The sequence below is a fragment of the Scyliorhinus torazame genome, chromosome 4 (genome assembly GCF_047496885.1).
Source record: "Scyliorhinus torazame isolate Kashiwa2021f chromosome 4, sScyTor2.1, whole genome shotgun sequence".
In the NCBI taxonomy this organism is placed as follows: Eukaryota; Metazoa; Chordata; class Chondrichthyes; order Carcharhiniformes; family Scyliorhinidae; genus Scyliorhinus; species Scyliorhinus torazame.
In genome coordinates this window covers 16,574,377-16,590,650 of record NC_092710.1, presented here as the reverse complement: position 1 = coordinate 16,590,650, position 16,274 = coordinate 16,574,377, and the positions used below count along the sequence as shown (strand labels likewise).

General features: G+C 52.2%; 1 protein-coding gene across 1 annotated transcript in view; it reads left to right on the top strand.

Annotated features, from left to right (window-relative positions):
* The first annotated feature begins 1,271 nt into the window (after positions 1-1,271).
* Positions 1,272-16,274, top strand: part of ftsj3 (FtsJ RNA 2'-O-methyltransferase 3) — a 195,758-nt gene continuing 180,755 nt past the window's right edge. The window contains exons 1-4 of the mRNA XM_072498085.1: positions 1,272-1,447; positions 6,245-6,350; positions 7,284-7,330; positions 8,492-8,571. Of these exons, the coding sequence (XP_072354186.1) occupies positions 1,381-1,447; positions 6,245-6,350; positions 7,284-7,330; positions 8,492-8,571 (300 nt within the window). The 5' untranslated portion in view covers positions 1,272-1,380. The remainder of the gene's footprint in view (positions 1,448-6,244; positions 6,351-7,283; positions 7,331-8,491; positions 8,572-16,274) is intronic.

Below are 16,274 nucleotides of genomic sequence, written 5' to 3'. Positions count from 1 at the left end.
CGGGGTGGGGGGTAAGTTGATGGTGGGTTTTCGGGGTGGGGGTAAGTTGACGGTGGGTTTTCAGGGGGTGGGGGGTAAGTTGACGGTGGGTTTTCGGGGTGGGGGGTAAGTTGACGGTGGGTTTTCGGGGGGTGGGGGGTAAGTTGAGGGTGGGTTTTCAGGGGGTGGGGGTAAGTTGAGGGTGGGTTTTCGGGGTGGGGGTAAGTTGACGGTGGGTTTTCAGGGGGTGGGGGTAAGTTGATGGTGAGTTTTCGGGGTGGGGGGTAAGTTGAGGGTGGGTTTTCAGGGGGTGGGGGGTAAGTTGAGGGTGGGTTTTCGGGGTGGGGGTAAGTTGAGGGTGGGTTTTCGGGGTGGGGGGGTAAGTTGACGGTGGGTTTTCAGGGGGTGGGGGTAAGTTGACGGTGTGTTTTCGGGGTGGGGGGTAAGTTGAGGGTGGGTTTTCAGGGGGTGGGGGGTAAGTTGAGGGTGGGTTTTCGGGTTGGGGGTAAGTTGAGGGTGGGTTTTCGGGGTGGGGGGGGTAAGTTGACGGTGGGTTTTCAGGGGGTGGGGGGTAAGTTGAGGGTGGGTTTTCGGGGTGGGGGTAAGTTGACGGTGGGTTTTCGGGGTGGGGGTAAGTTGACGGTGGGTTTTCGGGGTGGGGGTAAGTTGACGGTGGGTTTTCGGGGTGGGTGTAAGTTGAGGGTGGGTTTTCGGGGTGGGGGTAAGTTGACGGTGGGTTTTCGGGGTGGGGGGTAAGTTGACGGTGGGTTTTCGGGGGGGTGGGGGTAAGTTGACGGTGGGTTTTCAGCGGCGAGGGCAGTATGTCTCCGCTTCGGCGTGGCCACCCACTCTGGGGATGGGACAAGATGGCCGCCATCGAAGAACGGTCAGCCTCCCATCAACCCCCCCCTCTCCCCAGCTCCGAAACAACACCACTCGGCCGGATAGTGGAACGCTGACCACTGGCGGGGAAGGGGAGCGGCTTCAGCGAATTAACACAAGAAAATAGGGCAGCAGATATTCCAGCATTTTCTCCTTTGGGAGCAGATATCCTTCACCCCCTTTTCCAGGCCTACTGCGCACGCGCACCCAGCAAGGGCACACGAGTGTTGGCCGTTGGCAGGATGGAGGGCATGCAATGCGCATGCGTCGGAAGGGAGGGCGGCGGGGAACGCGTGACGTTGCCGAGTGGCGCGTTTACGCGGGACGTCTAGAGGGCGTGGTCAGACCCCGCGGTTGGGGCGGAGACGTCGGACGCCGGGCTCGGCCTCCCGTGTCGCGGTGCGCGCGTTAGCAGTGACGTGCTGCACAGGTTGCCAGTGACGTTCAGTGCAGGTTGCCAGTGACGTAGAGCGCAGTCCGTCGCCCATGTGGCTCCCTGGCCTCTGAGCAGAAAACAAGATGGGGAAGAAGCTGAAGGTGGGGAAATCGAGAAAGGACAAGTTCTACCACCTGGCCAAGGAGACAGGTAAACCTGGGTGAGGGGGGAGGGGAGGGGGGGGGGGGGGGGGAGGGGAGGGGGGGGGGGGGGGGGAGGGGAGGGGGGGGGGGGGGGAGGGGGGGAGGGGAGGGGAGGGGGGGAGGGGAGGGGAGGGGGGGAGGGGAGGGGGGGAGGGGAGGGGAGGGGGGGAGGGGAGGGGGGGAGGGGAGGGGAGGGGGGGAGGGGAGGGGGGGGACTGAGGGGGAGGGGAGGGGAGGGGGGGGGGACTGAGGGGGAGGGGAGGGGAGGGGGGGGGGACTGAGGGGGAGGGGAGGGGGGGGGGACTGAGGGGGAGGGGGGGGGGGACTGAGGGGGAGGGGGGGGGGGACTGAGGGGGAGGGGAGGGGAGGGTGAGGGAGGGGGGGAATGAGGGTGAGGGAGGGGGGGGAATGAGGGTGAGGGAGGGGGGGGAATGAGGGTGAGGGAGGGGGGGGAATGAGGGTGAGGGAGGGGGGGGAATGAGGGTGAGGGAGGGGGGGGAATGAGGGTGAGGGAGGGGGGGGAATGAGGGTGAGGGAGGGGGGGGAATGAGGGTGAGGGAGGGGGGGGACTGAGGGTGAGGGAGGGGGGGGACTGAGGGTGAGGGAGGGGGGGGACTGAGGGTGAGGGAGGGGGGGGACTGAGGGTGAGGGAGGGGGGGGACTGAGGGTGAGGGAGGGGGGGGACTGAGGGTGAGGGAGGGGGGGTGAGGGAGGGGGGGGAGGGGGAGGGGGGGGACTGAGGGTGAGGAAGGGGAGGGTGAGGGAGGGGGGGACTGAGGGTGAGGGAGGGGGGGACTGAGGGTGAGGGAGGGGGGGACTGAGGGTGAGGGAGGGGGGGACTGAGGGTGAGGGAGGGGGGGACTGAGGGTGAGGGAGGGGGGGACTGAGGGTGAGGGAGGGGGGGACTGAGGGTGAGGGAGGGGGGGACTGAGGGTGAGGGAGGGGGGGACTGAGGGTGAGGGAGGGGGGGACTGAGGGTGAGGGAGGGGGGGACTGAGGGTGAGGGAGGGGGGGACTGAGGGTGAGGGAGGGGGGGACTGAGGGTGAGGGAGGGGGGGACTGAGGGTGAGGGAGGGGGGGACTGAGGGTGAGGGAGGGGGGGACTGAGGGTGAGGGAGGGGGGGACTGAGGGTGAGGGAGGGGGGGACTGAGGGTAAGGGAGGGGGGGGGTGAGGGTGAGGGGGGGGGAATGAGGGTGAGGGAGTGGGGGGGACTGAGGGTGAGGGAGGGGAGGGGACTGAGGGTGAGGGAGGGGAGGGGACTGAGGGTGAGGGAGGGGGGGCTGAGGGTGAGGGAGGGGGGCGACTGAGGGTGAGGGAGGGGGGGGACTGAGGGTGAGGGAGGGGGGGGACTGAGGGTGAGGGAGGGGGGGCACTGAGGGTGAGGGAGGGGGGGCACTGAGGGTGAGGGAGGGGGGCACTGAGGGTGAGGGAGGGGGGCACTGAGGGTGAGGGAGGGGGGCACTGAGGGTGAGGGAGGGGGGCACTGAGGGTGAGGGAGGGGGGCACTGAGGGTGAGGGAGGGGGGCACTGAGGGTGAGGGAGGGGGGCACTGAGGGTGAGGGGGGGGCACTGAGGGTGAGGGGGGGGGACTGAGGGTGAGGGAGGGGGGCACTGAGGGTGAGGGAGGGGGGCACTGAGGGTGAGGGAGGGGGGCACTGAGGGTGAGGGAGGGGGGCACTGAGGGTGAGGGAGGGGGGCACTGAGGGTGAGGGAGGGGGGCACTGAGGGTGAGGGAGGGGGGCACTGAGGGTGAGGGAGGGGGGCACTGAGGGTGAGGGAGGGGGGCACTGAGGGTGAGGGAGGGGGGCACTGAGGGTGAGGGAGGGGAGCACTGAGGGTGAGGGAGGGGAGCACTGAGGGGTGAATCACCTGAGGAAGGAGCAGTGCTCCGAAAGCTAGTGACATCGAAACAAACCTGTTGGACTTTAACCTGGTGTTGTAAGACTTCTTACTGTGCTCACCCCAGTCCAACGCCGGCATCTCCACATCGTGATACTACCAAGCAACGCTTGGTGATGGACACTGAATTCCCCCCCACCCAGAGTACATTCTGTGCCCTCGCCACCCTCAATGCTTCCTTCAAGTGGTGTTCAACATGGAGGAGGACTGACTCACCAGCTGACTGTGTCCGGTACGTGGAAACCAGCAGGTTTCCTTGCCCGTGTGAGACAGCTCTCCCAACTTTGGCGCAAGCCCCCAGATATTAGTGAGGAGGACTCGGCAGGTCCGACAGGGCTGGGTTTGACACTGTCGTTTCCGGTTCTTTTTAAACTCTCGCAGTTTGATAGGTCCGAGAGGAGGACATTTAAGAGCCACCACATTTCTGTAGATCAGGAGGCACACCTGGACGGGCAAATTTCCTTCCCTCAAGGTTATCGGTCAATCAGGTGGGTTTTTAACCAAGGTTGAGAATGGTTTGTGTGTCAACCAGACCATAAAATGTAGGGGCAGAAGTTGTCAGTTAGGAAGGCAAATGCAGTGTTAGCATTCATGTCGAGAGGGCTAGAATACAAGACCAGGGATGGACTTCTGAGGCTGTAGAAGGCTCTGGTCAGACCCCATTTGGAGTATTGTGAGCAGTTTGGGCCCCGTGTCTGAGGAACGATGTGCTGGGGCCTTGGAAAGGGTCCAGAGGAGGCTCACAAGAATGATCCCCAGAATGAAGAACTTGTCGTATGAGGAACGTTTTGAGGAGTCTGGGTCTGTGCTCGGTGGTGTTTAGAAGGATGAGGGGGAATCTTATTGAAACTTAGAGGATACTGCGAGGCCTGGATAGAGTGGACGTGGAGAGGATGTTTCCACTTGTAGGAAAAACTAGAAGCAGAGGACACCATCTCGGACTAAAGGGACGATCCTTCACAACAGAGATGAGGGAGAATTTCTTCAGCCAGAGGATGGTGAATCTGTGGAACTCTTTGCTGCAGGAGGCTGCGGAGGCCAAATCACTGAGTGTCTTTAAGACGGAGATAGATAGGTTCTTGATTAATAAGGGGATTATCGGTTATGGGGAAGACAGGAGAATGGGGATGAGAAAATATCAGCCATGATTGACTGGCGGAGCAGACTCGATGGGCCGAGTGGCCTAATTCTGCTCCTATGTCTTCTGGCCGAAACCGTTCTCCGTACTCCCTGGATGCTGCTCTCCGCTCTGATATAATGGATGCATTTACCCCTGTCTGACTTCTCCACCAACTTATCGAACTGTCCGGACGCCATCAGGGTGAATCGAGAAGCAGCGTACAATTGAACTTGAGCGAGATTTAAGGAGATATTGACAGACGAGGTGAATGTGCAAAACTGTGGTGGGTGGAATTAAATTAAGCCAGCGTGAGGTTATCCATTTCAGTCCAGAAATGGAGCGAGCAAATGGGAAGAGGTGAGGTGCAGCGCATGCCCAGAGAGACTTAGGGGTTCAGGTACGTAAATGCCAGGAGCAAGTGGCGAGAATAATCAAAAAGGCGAGTGGAATGGTCGCCTTTATATCTAGAGGATTGGAGCATAAAGATACAGGGGTTATGCTGCAGCTGTACAAAACCCTGGTTCGAGCCCACTTGGAGTCACTGGGAGATGTTCGGAAGCACTTCTTCACTCGAAGGGTGGTGGATGTTTGGAGCTCTCTCCCCCACACACAGCAGCTGAGGCCGGAACCGTTGTCAATGTTAAATCTGAGAGAGAGATTTGTTCAACACTCGGGGATATGGCTCCCAAGGTCAACTGGGGCCTGGCCACAGATTAGACATGATCTCATTGAATGATGGGACAGGCTGGAGGGGCCGAATGGCCGTCTCCTGTTCCTTTGGGGGGGGGGGTATGGGATATAGACGTTGAGTTTTGCTTCAACTATACAGGGCCTTGATGAGATCGCACTGAGAGTCGTGTATCCCGTTTTTCTCTCCTTGAGCACGGACCGACTCCCATTGGAAGCATTCCAGAGACTATTGACTGGGATGATTCCTCGGTTGAAGGGAGGTTTGTGTTGGGAGGAAAGATTGAGGCGGTGAGGTCCGTACTCATTGGAGTTCAGAAGTATGGGAGGCGATCTTAGTCCTTTTTGAAACCATTTAAACGACCCAATTCATTTTTCTTTTGAAATTAAGGGGCAATTTAGCGCGGCCGATGTGAGACCCACGCAGACACGCGGGGGGGGGGGGGGGGGATGTGCAAACTCCGCGCGGACAGTGACCCGGGGCCGAACCCAGGGTCCCCGGCGCCGTGAGGCAGCAGTGCTGAGCAGCGTGCTGCCCAGAGGAGCTGTTATTTACACGCACCATGGAAGGTTGTCCTTCTGTTAAGAGGATGTGCAGATGCCGCCGTTGGACTGGGTGTGAGCACACAGTCAGAAGTCTCACAAGACCAGGTTAAAGTCCCGACAGGTTTGTTTCGAATCACTAGCTTTCGGAGCGCGGCTCCTTCCTCGGGTGAATGAATACTTCATCACCTGGGGAATTATTTCTCTCAGAGAATCGGGCGACGGGGGGGACACGCTGCCTCAGGAGGAGGCGGCGGCCGCTGAATGTTTTTTGAGGTGAAGGGAGTGGATTCTGGGGAGGAAAACGGAATCAAAGGTTACCGGGAAAGTGGAATTCGGAACACTGACGGATCAGACGCGATCTTGGAGAATGGCGGAGCAGACTCGAGGGGCCGAATGGCCTTCTACTTCGAATGTTAAAGCCAAATCATTGATCTGTGCCAGATCAACACCAGGCAGCTCTTGGGGACGAGTTCCAGCTCTGTCTGGGACGTGTGTTGTGTTTAGCGATGCAGTGTTTTAAGGCGCCCACACTTCTCTCTCCCCCTCCCAGGTTACCGCTCTCGATCGGCTTTCAAGTTGATTCAGCTGAACCGCAAGTTCCAGTTCCTCCAGAAGGCCCGAGCTCTCCTCGATCTCTGTGCAGCTCCAGGTGGATGGTGAGTGAGGGGTGACTCTGACCGTGCAGCACTCCCTCAGTACTGACCCTCTGACAGTGTGGCACTCCCTCAGTACTGACCCTCTGACAGTGTGGCACTCCCTCAGTACTGACCCTCTGACAGTGCGGCACTCCCTCAGTACTGACACTCTGACAGAGCAGCACTCCCTCTACTGACCCTCTGACAGTGTGGCACTCCCTCAGTACTGACCCTCTGACAGTGTGGCACTCCCTCAGTACTGACCCTCTGACAGTGCAGCACTCCCTCAGTACTGACACTCTGACAGTGCGGCACTCCCTCAGTACTGACCCTCTGACAGAGCAGCACTCCCTCAGTACTGACCCTCTGACAGTGCAGCACTCCCTCAGTACTGACCCTCTGACAGTGCAGCACTCCCTCAGTACTGAACCTCTGACAGTGCGGCACTCCCTCAGTACTGAACCTCTGACAGTGCGGCACTCCCTCAGTACTGACACTCTGACAGTGCAGCACTCCCTCAGTACTGACACTCCGACAGTGCGGCACTCCTTCAGTACTGACCCTCTGACAGTGCAGCACTCCCTCAGTACTGACCCTCTGACAGTGCAGCACTCCCTCAGTACTGACCCTCTGACAGTGCAGCACTCCCTCAGTGCTGACCCTCTGACAGTGCAGCTCTCCCTCAGTACTGACCCTCTGACAGTGCAACACTCCCTCAGTACTGACCCTCTGACAGTGCAACACTCCCTCAGTACTGACCCTCTGACAGTGCAGCACTCCCTCAGTACTGACCCTCTGACAGTGCAGCACTCCCTCAGTACTGACGCTCTGACAGTGCAGCACTCCCTCAGTACTGACGCTCTGACAGTGCGGCACTCCCTCAGTGCTGACCCTCTGACAGTGCAGCACTCCCTCAGTCCTGACTCTGATGTATTTTCCATTTTCTTTCGACAGGCTACAAGTTGCAGCAAACTTCATGCCAGTTTCTAGCCTCGTGATTGGTGAGTACTTCACATATTTATTAACTGAATGTTACTTCATTTTCCATTAGTTCAGTGAAGTTTGCCTGATTTGGGGAATAAGAACACTTTGCTCATGAACAGCAGTTAGTGCCAGCACGGGTTAGATACAGTGTAGAGCTCCCTCTACATTACCCTGACAGTGTGTCCCCCACTTTATACCCATTGTCAGCATCGAGCTCTCCCAGGACAGGTACAGCACGGGTTAGATACAGTGTAGAGCTCCCTCTACATTACCCTGACAGTGTGTCCCCCACTTTATACCCATTGTCAGCATCGAGCTCTCCCAGGACAGGTACAGCACGGGTTAGATACAGTGTAGAGCTCCCTCTACATTACCCTGACAGTGTGTCCCCCACTTTATACCCATTGTCAGCATCGAGCTCTCCCAGGACAGGTACAGCACGGGTTAGATACAGTGTAGAGCTCCCTCTACATTACCCTGACAGTGTGTCCCCCACTTTATACCCATTGTCAGCATCGAGCTCTCCCAGGACAGGTACAGCACGGGTTAGATACAGTGTAGAGCTCCCTCTACATTACCCTGACAGTGTGTCCCCCACTTTACACCCAGTGTCAGCATCGAGCTCTAGCAGGACAGGTACAGCACGGGTTAGATACAGTGTAGAGCTCCCTCTACATTACCCTGACAGTGTGTCCCCCACTTTATACCCAGTGTCAGAATCGAGCTCTCCCAGAACAGGTACAGTACGGGTTAGATACAGTGTAGAGCTCGCTCTACATTACCCTGACAGTGTCCCCCCCCACTTTATACCCAGTGTCAGAATCGAGCTCTCCCAGAACAGGTACAGTACGGGTTAGATACAGTGTAGAGCTCCCTCTACGTTACCCTGACAGTGTGTCCCCCACTTTATACCCAGTGTCAGCATCGAGCTCTCCCAGGACAGGTACAGCACGGGTTAGATACAGTGTAGAGCTCCCTCTACATTACCCTGACAGTGTCCCCCCCACTTGATGCCCAGTGTCAGCATCGAGCTCTCCCAGGACAGGTACAGCACGGGTTAGACACAGTGTAGAGCTCCCTGTACATTACCCTGACAGTGTGACCCCCACTTTATACCCAGTGTCAGCATCGAGCTCTATCTGGAGAGATCCACTTTTCCTGTCCCCTCTGTCTTCCAGGCGTTGACCTCGTCCCGATTAAATCCATTCCCAACGTTGTGACTCTCCAGGAGGACATCACCACAGAGAAATGTCGGCAGGTAAATCTGGGGATTGTCGAGTCTGTGTGCCCTAATTATCCCCGCTCTCTGAATGTTTGTTGCTCACAGTTCCCCCCTCACGGGCTTAATGGCTCTCGGTGTGACATGACTGACACCGAGTGTCCTCACTTGAGCAGGTGGAACCCCTACACTGCTGTACCCTGGATTATTAGTGCAGTAACATATCCCCTACACTGCTGTATCCTGGATTATTAGTCCAGTAACATATCCCCTACACTGCTGTACCCTGGATTATTAGTCCAGTAACATATCCCCTACACTGCTGTACCCTGGATTATTAGTGCAGTAACATAACCCCTACACTGCTGTACCCTCGATTATTAGTCCAGTAACATAACCCCTACACTGCTGTACCCTGGATTATTAGTGCAGTAACATAACCCCTACACTGCTGTACCCTGGATTATTGCCCAGTAACATAACCCCAACACTGCTCTACCCTGGATTATTAGTCCAGTAACATAATCCCTACACTGCTGTACCCTGGATTATTGCCCAGTAACATAACCCCTACACTGCTGTACCCTGGATTATTAGTCCAGTAACATGACCCCTACACTGCTGTACCTGGATTATTGCCCAGTAACATAACCCCTACACTGCTGTACCCTGGATTATTAGTCCAGTAACATATCCCCTCCACTGCTGTACCCTGGATTATTAGTCCAGTAACATAACCCCTACACTGCTGTACCCTGGGTTATTAGTCCAGTAACATAACCCCGACACTGCTGTATCCTGGATTATTGCCCAGTAACATAACCCCTACACTGCTGTACCCTGGATTATTAGTCCAGTAACATAACCCCTACACTGCTGTACCCTGGATTATAAGTCCAGGAACATAACCCCGACACTGCTGTACCCTGGATTATTAGTCCAGTAACATATCCCCTACACTGCTGTACCCAGGATTATTAGTCCAGTAACATAACCCCTACACTGCTGTACCCTGGATTATTAGTCCAGTAACATGACCCCTACACTGCTGACCCTGGATTATTAGTCCAGTAACATAACCCCTACACTGCTGTACCCTGGATTATTAGTCCAGTAACTTAACCCCTACACTGCAGTATCCTGGATTATTAGTCCAGTAACATAACCTCTACACTGCTGCACCCTGGATTATTGCCCAGTAACATAACCCCTACACTGCTGTACCCTGGATTATTAGTCCAGTAACATAACCCCTACACTGCTGCACCATGGATTATTAGTCTAGTAACATAACCCCTACACTGCTGTATCCTGGATTATTGCCCAGTAACAGAACCCCTACACTGCTGTACCCTGGATTATTAGTCCAGTAACATAACCCCTACACTGCTGTACCCTGGATTATTAGTCCAGTAACATAACCCCGACACTGCTGTACCCTGGGTTATTAGTCCAGTAACATAACCCCGACACTGCTGTACCCAGGATTATTAGTCCAGTAACATAACCCCTACACTGCTGTACCCTGGATTATTAGTCCAGTAACATAACCCCTACACTGCTGACCCTGGATTATTAGTCCAGTAACATAACCCCTACACTGCTGTATCCTGGATTATTAGTCCAGTAACACAACCCCTACACTGCTGTATCCTGGATTATTAGTCCAGTAACATAACCCCTACACTGCTGTAGCCTGGATTATTAGTCCAGTAACATAACCCCTACACTGCTGTCCCCTGGATTATTAGTCCAATAACATAACCCCTACACTGCTGCACCCTGAATTATTAGCCCAGTAACATAACCCCTACACTGCTGCATCCTGGATTATTAGTCCAGTAACATAACCCCTACACTGCTGTACCCTGGATTATTAGTCCAGTAACATAACCCCTACACTGCTGTACCCTGGATTATTAGTCCTGTAATATAACCCCTACACTGCTGTACCCTGGATTATTGCCCAGTAACATAACCCCTACACTGCTGCACACTGGATTATTAGTCCAGTAACAAAACCCCTACACTGCTGCACACTGGATTATTAGTCCAGTAACATAACCCCTACACTGCTGGACCCTGGATTATTAGTCCAGTAACATAACCCCTACACTGCTGCACACTGGATTATTAGTCCAGTAACATAACCCCTACACTGCTGTAACCTGGATTATTAGTCCAGTAACATAACCCCTACACTGCTGCACACTGGATTATTAGTCCAGTAATATAACCCCTACACTGCTTTACCCTGGATTATTGCCCAGTAACATAACCCCTACACTGCTGTACCCTGGATTATTAGTCGAGTAACAGAACCCCTACACTGCTGTACCCTGGATTATTAGTCCAGTAACATAGTCCAGTAACATAACCCCTACACTGCTGCACCCTGGATTATTAGTCCAGTAACATATCCCCTACACTGCTGTACCCTCGATTATTAGTCCAGTAACATAACCCCTACACTGCTGTCCCCTGGATTATTAGTCCAATAACATAACCCCTACACTGCTGCACCCTGAATTATTAGCCCAGTAACATAACCCCTACACTGCTGCATCCTGGATTATTAGTCCAGTAACATAACCCCTACACTGCTGTACCCTGGATTATTAGTCCAGTAGCATAACCCCTACACTGCTGTACCCTGCATTATTAGTCCAGTAACATAACCCCTACACTGCTGTATCCTGGATTATTAGTCCAGTAACATAATCCCTACACTGCTGTAACCTGGATTATTAGTCCAGTACCATAATCCCTACACTGCTGTACCCTGGATTATTAGTCCAGTAACATAACCCCTACACTGCTGCTCCCTGGATTATTAGTCCAATAGCATAACCCCTACACTGCTGTACCTGGATTATTAACCCAGTAAAATAACCCCTACACTGCTGTACCCTGGATTATTAGTCCAGTAACATACCCCCTACACTGCTGCACACTGGATTATTAGTCCAGTAACATAACCCCTACACTGCTGTACCCTGGATTATTGCCCAGTAACATAACCCCTACACTGCTGCACACTGGATTATTAGTCCAGTAACAAAACCCCTACACTGCTGCACACTGGATTATTAGTCCAGTAACATAACCCCTACACTGCTGGACCCTGGATTATTAGTCCAGTAACATAACCCCTACACTGCTGCACACTGGATTATTAGTCCAGTAACATAACCCCTACACTGCTGTAACCTGGATTATTAGTCCAGTAACATAACCCCTACACTGCTGCACACTGGATTATTAGTCCAGTAATATAACCCCTACACTGCTGTACCCTGGATTATTGCCCAGTAACATAACCCCTACACTGCTGTACCCTGGATTATTAGTCGAGTAACATAACCCCTACACTGCTGTACCCTGGATTATTAGTCCAGTAACATAACCCCTACACTGCTGTCCCCTGGATTATTAGTCCAGTAACATAACCCCTACACTGCTGTACCCTGGATTATTAGTCCAGTAACATAACCCCTACACTGCTGTGCCCTGGATTATTAGTCCAGTAACATAACCCCTACACTGCTGTACCCTGGATTATTAGTCCAGTAACATATCCCCTACACTGCTGTACCCTGGATTATTAGTCCAGTATCATAATCCCTACACTGCTGTACCCTGGATTATTAGTCCAGTAACAACCCCAACACTGCTGTACCCTGGATTATTAGTCCAGTAACATAACCCCTACACTGCTGTACCCTGGATTATTAGTCCAGTAACATAACCCCTACACTGCTGTACCCTGGATTATTAGTCCAGTAACATAACCCCTACACTGCTGTACCCTGGATTATTAGCCCAGTAACATAACCCCTACACTGCTGTATCCTGGATTATTAGTCCAGTAACATAACCCCTACACTGCTGTACCCTGGATTATTAGTCCAGTACCATAACCCCTACACTGCTGTGCCCTGGATTATTAGTCCAGTAACATAACCCCTACACTGCTGTACCCTGGATTATTAGTCCAGTATCATAATCCCTACACTGCTGTACCCTGGATTATTAGTCCAGTAACATAACCCCGACACTGCTGCACACTGGATTATTAGTCCAGTAACAAAACCCCTACACTGCTGCACACTGGATTATTAGTCCAGTAACATAACCCCTACACTGCTGGACCCTGGATTATTAGTCCAGTAACATAACCCCTACACTGCTGTGCCCTGGATTATTAGTCCAGTAACATAACCCCTACACTGCTGCACCCTGGATTATTAGTCCAGTAACATATCCCCTACACTGCTGTACCCTCGATTATTAGTCCAGTAACATAACCCCTACACTGCTGTCCCCTGGATTATTAGTCCAATAACATAACCCCTACACTGCTGCACCCTGAATTATTAGCCCAGTAACATAACCCCTACACTGCTGCATCCTGGATTATTAGTCCAGTAACATAACCCCTACACTGCTGTACCCTGGATTATTAGTCCAGTAACATAACCCCTACACTGCTGTACCCTGCATTATTAGTCCAGTAACATAACCCCTACACTGCTGTATCCTGGATTATTAGTCCAGTAACATAATCCCTACACTGCTGCTCCCTGGAGTATTAGTCCAATAACATAACCCCTACACTGCTGTACCTGGATTATTAGCCCAGTAAAATAACTACTACACTGCTGTACCCAGGATTATTGCCCAGTAACATAATCCCAACACTGCTGTACCCTAGATTATTGCCCAGTAACATAACCGCTACACTGCTGCACCCTGGATTATTAGTCCAGTAACATAATCCCTCCACTGCTGTACCCTGGATTATTTGTCCAGTAACATAACCCCTACACTGCTGTACCCTGGATTATTAGTCCAGTAACATATCCCCTACACTGCTGTACCCTGGATTCTTAGTCCAGTAACATAACCCCTACACTGCTGTACCCTGGATTATTAGTCCACTAACATATCCCCTACACTGCTGTGCCCTGGATTATTAGTCCAGTAACATAACCGCTACACTGCTGTACCCTGGATTATTAGTCCAGTAACATAATCCCTCCACTGCTGTACCCTGGATTATTAGTCCAGTATCATAATCCCTACACTGCTGTACCCAGGATTCTTAGTCCAGTAACAACCCCAACACTGCTGTACCCTGGATTATTAGTCCAGTAACATAACCCCTACACTGCTGTACCCTGGATTATTAGTCCAGTAACATAACCCCTACACTGCTGTACCCTGGATTATTAGTCCAGTAACATAACCCCGACACTGCTGCACACTGGATTATTAGTCCAGTAACATAACCCCTACACTGCTGTACCCTGGATTATTAGTCCAGTAACATAACCCCTACACTGCTGGACCCTGGATTATTAGTCCAGCAACATAACCCCTACACTGCTGCACACTGGATTATTAGTCCAGTAATATAACCCCGACACTGCTGTACCCTGGATTATTGCCCAGTAACATAACCCCTACACTGCTGTGCCCTGGATTATTAGTCCAGTAACATAACCCCTACACTGCTGCACCCTGGATTATTAGTCCAGTAACATATCCCCTACACTGCTGTACCCTGGATTATTAGTCCAGTAACATAACCCCTACACTGCTGTACCCTGGATTATTAGTCCAGTAACATATCCCCTACACTGCTGTACCCTGGATTATTAGTCCAGTAACATATCCCCTACACTGCTGTACCCTCGATTATTAGTCCAGTAACATAACCCCTACACTGCTGCACACTGGATTATTAGTCCAGTAACATAACCCCTACACTGCTGTTCCCTGGATTATTAGTCCTGTAATATAACCTCTACACTGCTGTACCCTGGATTATTGCCCAGGAACATAACCCCTACACTGCTGCACACTGGATTATTAGTCCAGTAACAAAACCCCTACACTGCTGCACACTGGATTATTAGTCCAGTAACATAACCCCTACACTGCTGGACCCTGGATTATTAGTCCAGTAACATAACCCCTACACTGCTGCACACTGGCTTATTAGTCCAGTAACATATCCCCTACACTGCTGCACACTGGATTATTAGTCCAGTAATATAACCCCTACACTGCTGTACCCTGGATTATTGCCCAGTAACATAACCCCTACACTGCTGTACCCTGGATTATTAGTCGAGTAACATAACCCCTACACTGCTGTACCCTGGATTATTAGTCCAGTAACATAACCCCTACACTGCTGTACCCTGGATTATTAGTCCAGTAATATAACCCCTACACTGCTGTACCCTGGATTATTAGTCCAGGAACATAACCCCTACACTGCTGCAGCCTGAATTATTAGCCCAGTAACATAACCCCTACACTGCTTCATCCTGGATTATTAGTCCAGTGACATAACCCCTACACTGCTGTACCCTGGATTATTAGTCCAGTAACATAACCCTTACACTGCTGTACCCTGCATTATTAGTCCAGTAACATAACCCCTACACTGCTGTATCCTGGACTATTAGTCCAGTAACATAATCCCTACACTGCTGTACCCTGGATTATTGCCCAGTAACATAACCGCTACACTGCTGCACCCTGGATTATTAGTCCAGTAACATAATCCCTCCACTGCTGTACCCTGGATTATTAGTCCAGTAACATAACCCTTACACTGCTGTACCCTGGATTATTAGTCCAGTATCATAACCCCTACACTGCTGTACCCTGGATTATTGCCCAGTAACATAACCCCTACACTGCTGTGCCCTGGATTATTAGTCCAGTAACATAACCCCTACACTGCTGCACCCTGGATTATTAGTCCAGTAACATATCCCCTACACTGCTGTACCCTGGATTATTAGTCCAGTAACATAACCCCTACACTGCTGTACCCTGGATTATTAGTCCAGTAACATATCCCCTACACTGCTGTACCCTGGATTATTAGTCCAGTAACATATACCCTACACTGCTGTACCCTCGATTATTAGTCCAGTAACATAACCCCTACACTGCTGCACACTGGATTATTAGTCCAGTAACATAACCCCTACACTGCTGTTCCCTGGATTATTAGTCCTGTAATATAACCCCTACACTGCTGTACCCTGGATTATTGCCCAGGAACATAACCCCTACACTGCTGCACACTGGATTATTAGTCCAGTAACAAAACCCCTACACTGCTGCACACTGGATTATTAGTCCAGTAACATAACCCCTACACTGCTGGACCCTGGATTATTAGTCCAGTAACATAACCCCTACACTGCTGCACACTGGATTATTAGTCCAGTAACATATCCCCTACACTGCTGCACACTGGATTATTAGTCCAGTAATATAACCCCTACACTGCTGTACCCTGGATTATTGCCCAGTAACATAACCCCTACACTGCTGTACCCTGGATTATTAGTCGAGTAACATAACCCCTACACTGCTGTACCCTGGATTATTAGTCCTGTAATATAACCCCTACACTGCTGTACCCTGGATTATTGCCCAGGAACATAACCCCTACACTGCTGCACACTGGATTATTAGTCCAGTAACAAAACCCCTACACTGCTGCACACTGGATTATTAGTCCAGTAACATAACCCCTACACTGCTGGACCCTGGATTATTAGTCCAGTAACATAACCCCTACACTGCTGCACACTGGATTATTAGTCCAGTAACATATCCCCTACACTGCTGCACACTGGATTATTAGTCCAGTAATATAACCCCTACACTGCTGTACCCTGAATTATTAGCCCAGTAACATAACCCCTACA